The 8,769-nt window shown below is 59.8% G+C and overlaps 1 protein-coding gene across 2 annotated transcripts in view; it reads left to right on the top strand.

Annotated features, from left to right (window-relative positions):
* Positions 1 to 8,769, top strand: part of RRBP1 (ribosome binding protein 1) — a 38,147-nt gene that overhangs the window by 7,902 nt on the left and 21,476 nt on the right. For both annotated transcript variants that reach the window (XM_024753714.1, XM_024753713.1), the window contains exons 2-3: positions 6,089 to 6,237; positions 7,307 to 7,429. In XM_024753714.1, the coding sequence (XP_024609482.1) occupies positions 6,089 to 6,237; positions 7,307 to 7,429 (272 nt within the window). The remainder of the gene's footprint in view (positions 1 to 6,088; positions 6,238 to 7,306; positions 7,430 to 8,769) is intronic.

Raw genomic sequence — 8,769 nt, 5'->3', positions numbered from 1 at the left:
TGGTGCCCTGCGGGCTGCTGTGCCTGAGGCCAGGGTCCCGGGGAACCAGCCCCACTGTGCTCCAGCCTGGTGTGTGGGGAGGGGCTCTTTCTGTGCATTTGTCCCCCAACTTCCTTTAAGGTGGGTTTGTATTTTTACCTGTTTTAGGACAGCAGAAACCAAAGCTCAGCTCTGTTTCAGGACTTCACAGAAGGGAGAGTTGGGACCCCGGGCCTGGGTCTCTGCCTGCCCCCGCCCAGGCTCAACCACCAGCAGCTGCCCCTCCTGCACAGGCCAAGGCACAGAGGTGGGGTGTGGAGATTACGTTTGAGCCTCTCTTTTGAACTTAACTCAGTTTCTCAGGGTCTGAAGCTCTGAAGAAAACTGCAGAGCTCCTGAGATTTTTTCACTTTCTGTGTAAGTTCTTCAAACTCAACTTTTCCCTTTCTTCTTTTTGAAAGAACAAAACATCCCCTGGGGAAGCGAGTCTGGTGTCACGTCTCAGAGAACCTGCTGGAAGATGTTCTTCCAGGGCTCTCCGTTCACTCCTCTTAAACGGGGTGGCACTGTGGCTCCCGTCACTGCCAGGGCAGGAGGCTGAGGTTGTACGTCCCCCGTCCTTCCTGCAGGCAGTAGGTCAGACCTCCTGGTCCCCTCAGGCCCGAGGAAGGAGCTTGTGCAAAGGCCCTCCAGGGGTTGTATTTCTTTAAGAAATACTGTGATGTGTTTTGGTTCTTTTTTCAGATTTAAAATTGATTTTGTTAAAATTTGGGGGGAAAAGCAAAAGTATAAAGAGAAAAATACAGTCGTTCAATTTATAGGATTTTTTAAAAACTCCATTAGACGTCATTATGTGTACAATCTCCCAGTTTGTCAAGAGATTACTTTTTTCTCCAGCCAAATGAAAAGGCCTGATTCAAAGGCCCCAGGTAGGGTTGCTCTTGACATTATTTGTCCTTTGCTCCAGTGCACTTAAAACGCCATTGCCAGGGTCCAGTGCAGCCGCTGATCTGAGGCCTGCACCCTGTTGGGAGCCAGAAGCCCTGGGCAGTGCTGGGCTTCAGCCTGAGCCGGGCTTGGGGTCGGCCGCGTGTGTGCTGCGCTTGACCGCCGTGGTGCAGACCAGCAGCCGTGAGGGCGGCAGGAGCTGCAGCTCCATCTCTTGACGCATTTGGTGGATCTTCCATCGCGGGCCTCGAAGTGTCGCTTTCCCGAAGGCTCAGGAGGACCCTTCACGGCCACTGTCCGTGAACGTGCAGCTGGGGGTGTGGCCCAGGTTCCTTGTTTCTGGACACGGTGGCCGCCCTCTGGACTTGGGGTCAGCAGGAGTCGGGGGCTTGGCTCTGTTTCTGAATCTGACGATTGCTTGGGAAGTGCTGGGCTTCCAGGAGGCGCAGGGGCCCTTCCTGGGGCCCTGGCCTTTGACCTGAGTTTGGCTCAGGTGATTGGGGAATGTCCTGGGGGGCTTCCCGAGGCTGGGGTCTGGCTTCCTGTTGGGGGGAGCGTGCAGGTCCCCCACCCACACTGTTGGGGTGACGCCCCTGCAGGGTCCCAAGCCAGCAGCTGCCATTTGGCCTGCACCTGTGTGTGTGAGCGGAGGCCTTCAGAACCGGTCTGGACGTTCCCTGGGACGTGAGCGTCTTTGCCGTTGGAGTTCTCCTCCGGCCTCCAGGACCCCACCCGTGTCTGCTGTCAGAGCCCTGGGTTGTCACCGCCACCCCGCTTCCTGGGTGCTCTCAGCCCCGGCCCTGGGCTCCTCCCTGACCTGCCTCCAGCCTTGGCCCCCGGGTGTTCTCAAGTGCAAACGTTGCTCCCTCTGAGGCACTGCCCCTTTGCCCATGAGGTGAAGCCCGGATCCCCGGGACCCGTGCCAGTGCCACCTGCCTCTGCTCCACCAGCCTCGGGTCATCCCTGCCACTCCCTCCCCTTCCTGCTCTCCGCCCGGTAGTGTTTGGCGCAAGCATTTCCTGCATTAAAAGCCTCGCCGGTATTGCTGCCGTGGCTGCTTCCCCAGGTGCCCTCTGGCTCTGCTGCCTGATTCCGTGTCCGGGGTCTCCTCCCCTCTCCTAGCTGGGAGTCCCACAGGTCTTTCCAGGATTTTGCAGACTGCGGGGTACACAGTAGGTGCATACTTCACGTCTGGAGACCATCTGCACAGGGCTTCCAGGCACCTGCAGCAGCTGGAGTGGAGCTGGAGCTCTGGACGCCCGTGCCAGGGCCTGGCAGTAACTCCCTCGATCACAGCTGTGTGCGCGCAGTCCCTGCAGCTGTTCTGACGCCCCCTGTCGCTTGGCTGAGCCGGGCACGAGCAGGCAGGGCTTCCAGGGCCCGGACCTGGAGGGGCTGCTGCTGAGACAGCGCCAAGTCCCTGGTGGCTGAGACCCCACTGTCGACGGTGAGAGGAGAGACTCCTAAGCCCTTTTTGCCGGACAGGTCTAATTTTAGGTGATTAAGCCTCCCGGCGTGGTCACGAAAGGGAGCGTAGTTTTGGAGTTTGAGGCACGTAATACAAGCGCTGAGTGCTTCTCCGCTCAGAGCCCAGGGAGGCAGAGGGCCACTCGTTTCCCTAAATGCGCTGCCCACTTGACCTCGTGTGCAAAGACAGTAGTGCGAGCAGGGGCCGTGGGCCCCAGCGATCTGTCCACGGGGGCGTGAGCGCCAGCTGGGGGGGCAGAGGAAAGCAGAGTTGCTTCACCCCCTGCCTCCCCACCCAAGTTCCTCACTGGGGCGCTGTCTGCCCAAGGAGGGGTCAGGGTGTGGGGTGCTCCTGGCCCTGTTGATCGGTTCTGCTGTGCTTACCCTGTGCCCAGCACATTGCCGTTGCCCGCATTTGACAGACGAGGAAACAGGCTCAGAGAGATGAAGTCGCTTGCCCAAGGATGCGCAGGTGGGAGGGAGCTGAGCCAAGATTCAAGCCCAGACCACCTGGCTCCAGGGGCCTTGCTCTGACCAGGGTGCCCACAGCCCAAGGGCAGGGATGACCTGCAGACCAGAATTGGCCCGTGGATGTGTTCAGCTCCGTGGTGGTTTTATTTATTTTTCAGAGTTAGCTGTCAGCACTGAAGGTCAGGAGATGGCACACAGCAATCTCGTTTCTAGCTCTCCTCGATGCGTCCGCAGCTCTGCGGGTTCTGGCCCGGACCCCGTGGGAGCTGTCACCTGGAGGGAAAGGACCATGGCCAAGGCCACCCGCTCAGGGGAGGCTGCCCCGTCCCTGCAGGGCACAGCGCTTGGGGTGCTCACTGTGTCTCTGGCCAGGCAGGAGCCCGGGTTACTCCAGAGCAGTGAGACGCCGGCCCTCCCGGCCGCTGTGCCCTTCTGCTGCCTGGTTCCTCCCCAAGGCCTCCGGGCCCCTCCGTACCTGGAATTTCAGACTCACTTACATGGGCGGAGCCTTGGCTGCTTCTGTCTCGTGGGAGTTCACTGCTACGTGGTCCTTGTGAAGCCTGTGGCTTCACAGAATAGATGTTGAGTCTCTGACAAGTTTCTCTTAGGGCCTTAAGATTTCACAACCCCAAGGATTACTTCTAGCCTTCGAGCCTTTGCCAGAGGACACGTTAGTCCTTTGTGTATGGGTCCGCATGCCGCCTCGTGGGCCTTGAAACCCAGAAATAAATGCTACTCACGTGAGGCCCAGAGTTCTGGTTCCCAGAACTTTCCTTTCTTTCAGTTTTACTTTCCCCGATTTGGGGTGAATAAAGATGGCACCGTTCTTACCTTATAAAGTCATATCTCTCTAAAAATAATTCTGAAGTGTTTGTATGAGGATGGAGAAGGCCGTGGAAGTTTCTGTGCGGGGGTGGGCGAGGAGAGTTAAGTTCTGCCATTACATAGCTTTGGGGTGTTCCACTTGTTACAGGTTTTCGTGACTTTGTTCACTAGAACATCTAATACAATTTAGTATAATTACATGAGAAAGTTTTAACAAACGTGTGTTAGAATGACACTCCCAGAATACTCTCAGGAACGTTCTGTGCAAGGGCCCTCCTGGAGGGAATGCATCTGTGAGACCACTGGGGTAGTGGCCGTGAAAGATGCGGCATTCCATAGGGAAGCGTAGCTGTGTCATCCAGGTCTGTGTCCCCTCCCCCAGGTGGGTGGAGGGCAGTGCAGCAGGGGCCCTGGGGCCTAGGAGGATGGTCACTCTGGGGCCTCTGCAGGGACGGGGCTGCCAGGGCTTCAGCAGGCGGTGCTTTGGGGCCCCAGGGCTGGAAATGAGTAGCCAGCCTGCCCCACAGAAATACACTGTGAGCCACACTAAAAAAGGCAAATGAGAGACACATGGAATTCATTTTAATATATTTCATTTAACCCAGTTACCCCAAATGCTATCATTTCAATATGCAATCAATATAAAAAAATTATTGCAGGTATTTTACATTCTTTTGTTTTTCCATACCAAGTTTTCACAATCTGGTGTGTGCTCCCCTGGGAGCCACCCCAGTTCCCACCACTAGCCACGTGGCAGGTGCCTGGCAGCCGGCATGGCTGGGGGCAGCGCAGGAGCAGGCCTCTCTGAGTCCGCAGAGGAAAACATCTGAGTGGCCAGCTTCAGAGAGGCCATCCTGCCCAGTCTGACTCCGGCCGACCTCCCTCTTCTGAAAAACCCTGGCAGAAACATCGGTCTGCAGGCTGACGGGGCGGAGCAGGAAGCCCAGAGACCAAACTGCTGACCGTGAGATTTTCGTTCAAGTGGTTCCTTCTCTTTTGGCTTAGCTGTACTTGAATTTTCTCTAGGGTGCAGAAGTTTACCATTAAAATTATTTTACGTACATATTTCAGTGAAAAGAATGAAGGTTGAAGGGGGCCTCCCCCCACCTCCCAGTTTTCATGACATCCTCAAGTTCCTAGGCCTTTAATGTCAACATGGTTTTTTGTTTTGTTTTGTTTTGTTGCTATACGCGGGCCTCTCACTGTTGTGGTCTCCCCCGTTGTGGAGCACAGGCTCCGGACGCGCAGGCTCAGCGGCCATGGCTCACCGGCCCAGCCGCTCCGCGGCATGTGGGATCTTCCCGGACCGGGGCACGAACCCATGTCCCCTGCATCGGCAGGCGGACTCTCAACCACTGCGCCACCAGGGAAGCCCAACATGGTTATTTTTATTCCTGAGCTTCGCGGGGTAAAAAGTTCTAAAGTGAAGGTGCTCGTAGCAACCAGCTCGCCACGTGCCACGTCCCCTTTATTAGGGGATCCTTCTAAGTGCTTTGACTTGTAATGACAATGTTGTGACTAGGGAGTGAAAATATTGTGACAAGCCAGAGAATTTCAGGTTGCCATGGAAACCTTCCCCTAGCTGTCCTCAGTGAGGTGGGCTTGGCTGCAGGTGCCGCTTGGCTTTGTTTCAGCTCGTTTGGGGCCCTGTCGTTCCACAGCTCGTGGGCAGTTTGGGGAGCTCAGCGCGAGGAGCTGCCAGACGGCAAGGGGGGGTGTCTCTGTTCACCCTTTCGTGTCTTTGGGGCTGTGTGAGGGGCTGCGTGAGAGTGAAGCTATCGCGGGGGCGTCGGGCGTCCAGGAGTGACGGCTGGCTGTTGGCACATGGCTCTGTGTCCTCCAGCAAGGTCACGTGCTAATGGACCGGCGAGCGGGCAGCCCTGTTCTGGACGAACCCAGCCATCCCTGTCCTGAAACCTGCCTTAAGCTTCATCCAGGGAGGGCTGGAAATAGAGGGTCTGAACCAGGATGTCGGGGAGGCAGCCTCCTGCTCCCCGCCGGTGGGGCTCGGTCTTGGCAGGGGCGTGAGCCTCGCTGGGTGGCGCATGGCCAGAGCTGGCGCAGGCAGTTTGCTGGGAAGAGAAGGAAGGAAAACACCTATGGGAAAGAATGCCTTGCCCAAGTCTGCTCACCTTGATGATGAAAGAGTAGGGGGACATCTCCTCCGGCCCAGGAATACTCAGCCTGTCTTGCCTGGGGCCCTTCCCCGCTGCTGTTTTTGAGCAGGACCTGAGCTGAGTTCAGTTGAGACCCCAGGGTGTGCTCGCTGCACTCGGCCCGCAGACCTTGGGCAGCCAGACAGAGACCTCGGCTCTGACTGGCCTCTGCTGCTCTGGGGTGTGACGAGCTTGGTGGCTGGTGCCCGAGTGTGAGTCCCTGCCCCTTCCCTTCTGTGCAGGGCCCCCGGAGACCGACAGCCCGCTCTGCCTCCCCTACAAGACGCTGGTCTCCACGGTCGGAAGCATGGTGTTCAGCGAGGGTGAGGCCCAGCGGCTCATCGAGATCCTGTCTGAGAAAGCAGGTGTTGTCCAGGACACGTGGCATAAGGTGGGCCCTCCCCCCACCCCAGGGGCCAGTGAGTGGCAGTGGTTTCCTGGTCTTGGGCCCCGGCCTCCCCTGGATAGTGTCCCGCAGGCCGGCCGCACCCGACTTGACAGGCTGCGCGGGATGTTCCTGGAACACCTCCACCTGCCTCTCGGCGAAACTCTGCCCTTCCCCGGGTCGGGCTGCGTGAATCACCCGCAGATGCTTCTGCTTCAGCCGCAGCCCAGCCGCCGCAGCAGGAGGGCTGTTACGGGCCGGGGCGGGGCGTCTGGGGGGCCAGGAGCTGGGATCCGCTGGTTTGTGGCCGGGGCTCGGGCTCAGGAAGGAGGGTGTTTGTCTCCCTGGTTTCTTTCTGTCTGGTGCTTGTGGCCACGAGCTGCCCCAGGAGGTGCCGCGGGGCATGTTTGTTCCTTAAACAGCTGGAATTGTAGGTAATTTTGCTGGAGGATTTTGTGGCACCTCAGTGGTGAGAGATGTTGGGGGTGTCCTGAGGCCACTGGGTCACCGCCCCCCCGCCCCGCCCCAGCCCTTGCTGAGTGGTGACGGGCCCTGCGGTCACAGGAGCTCCTCGCTCAGTGCGCGTTGGGCCGTCTTCTGGGCCTGAAGTGGCCGGAGGTCAAGGTGGCCACTCCCCTCCAACAAGAGAGGCCTGAACTCAGCTCAGGCCGCTGTCCCCAGGTACCTACCCCCCACCCCCACCCCGTGCCCGGGCCTCCAGGCTTCAGCTGGCAGCCTGCAGGCCGCCCCCAGCAGCTGAGGGATGGGCACCAAGCCAGGGACGATGGCCGACGGCCCCCAGAAGGCCGGGAAGAGGCCCTGGCCACCATCGACCGGGGTTAGGGAAGAACCATGCTCCCACAACTACCCCAGGGGTCCAGAGCTTTGGGCCCGAGGCCTGGCCGACCGGGCGGCAGAGGCGGGGGCCGCCCCCAGAAGTGTGTGCCGTCGGGATGGCACCGCTCGTGCGCCATCAGGCCGCCACTCTGCTTTTGGGTCGGGGTCTGATGGTCGGGGTGAGTCTCAAACCAGGTGTCTGCCCACCCCATTAACGCGATTCTGTGGGCATCTCTAGGCCACTCAGAAGGGTGACCCCGTGGCGATTCTGAAACGCCAGCTGGAAGAGAAGGAGAAACTGCTGGCCACAGAGCAGGAGGACGCGGCCGCCGCCAAGAGCAAACTGAGGGAGCTCAATAAGGTAGGGCCGGCGCCGGAGCGGCCCGGGGGCTGTGGCTGCGTGAGGACCCCTGCACAGCGGGGTCCCTCTCGGGACTGGGAATGCACGGGTTGGAGGGGACAGTCGGCCCTGCGGTTGTGGCCCCGTCTTTTTAGGCTGATGCCCCGAGAGGAGGGTGGGCACGGTGGGTCCCAGGGTCTTTTCTTGAGAATTGGAGCAGAAAGCCGTGGGGGCTGCTTAGCGGGCCTGCTGCCCCTTCTCCGCTGTCTGGGGAGCAGTCCCGTGGTGGTTCAGCACGTGACACGTATGTACCCAGTGAACACTGGTCTCGAGGGCCCGTGCTGCCCCGGCGGGCTGGGGGCCTCGTTCAGGAGGGGTCGGCACGCGGCTGCTCCTTGTGAGGAGGAGGTCCGGGTACCCTGCAGAAAGCTGGTCCCTCCCCATTTAAGCTGTCCTTCCCAGCATCGCGCCCTGCGTGGCCCTCGCCCTGTCCCCGCTTCCTCCGCGGGACAGCGGGCGCAGGGAGGCGGCTGGGGCCTCGGAACATCCCACACGTCTGGGCGCCTGCGTCGCTCGCTCACGAGGCGTCAGAGTTTGTCCTGAGCGATGGCCGCGGCTCTAGGCCAGACGGGAAGGTTTTTTCAGTGGGGGACGGACGGGCGGCGGGAGCTGAAGACGAGGCTTTGCCGTGGTCACTCCTGGTCAGGCTCCACCCAGGAGGCGGAAGGGGAAGGCCGGTCTCTGAGGCCTCCCCTAGTGCAGCCTCCTGCCCGGTGGCCTTCGTCCTCTCTCTCGGGAGTGTCCCCCGTGGCCTCGGGTTGCTGGTTGGACGCAGGGCGGCCAGAGCTGCTCACCCTGCTCCCAAGAGCCGACTGCGCTTCCCTTTCCGCCCGGCTGCTGGCGCGTCCCAGGCCAGGAGCCTCTGCCCCATGGAAGTGGGCTGTGAGTCACAGGCCTCCTGCCCCAAGGGCCCGCGGCCAGCAGCGACTGTGGAGTCTGTGGTTCTGGGGGCTGTTTTTCTGTATCCTCTTTTTGGACAACCTGAGAAGATGTGTTGACCCCAAAATAAAGCTCACGTGAGAGGAAAGGGGAATGACTGTTTTTGTGGCTGGTGGCTGTGTGGCTCTCCGGCCAGTTCCTCGTGCTGGCCCCTGAGATTAGGGTGGGCTGGACGTGTCATGAGTGAGCAGGTGCAGCCTCTGACGGTGATGGTGGCTATTGCTGGGGTCTCCGGCCACCTCGGGCTGGACAGCAGGTGGGGGGTGGGGGGTGTACCCTGCAACAGGAAGCCCCTTACGTGCTGCTGCCTGTGTAGTACACTTGCTGCTCCCCTCCAGGGCGGCTACTTGAGTTTCCAAACC

Source organism: Neophocaena asiaeorientalis, unplaced genomic scaffold, assembly GCF_003031525.2.
Source record: "Neophocaena asiaeorientalis asiaeorientalis breed wild unplaced genomic scaffold, Neophocaena_asiaeorientalis_V1.1 scaffold302, whole genome shotgun sequence".
Taxonomy (NCBI): domain Eukaryota; kingdom Metazoa; phylum Chordata; class Mammalia; order Artiodactyla; family Phocoenidae; genus Neophocaena; species Neophocaena asiaeorientalis.
This window is presented reverse-complemented; position numbering and strand designations above follow the sequence as displayed.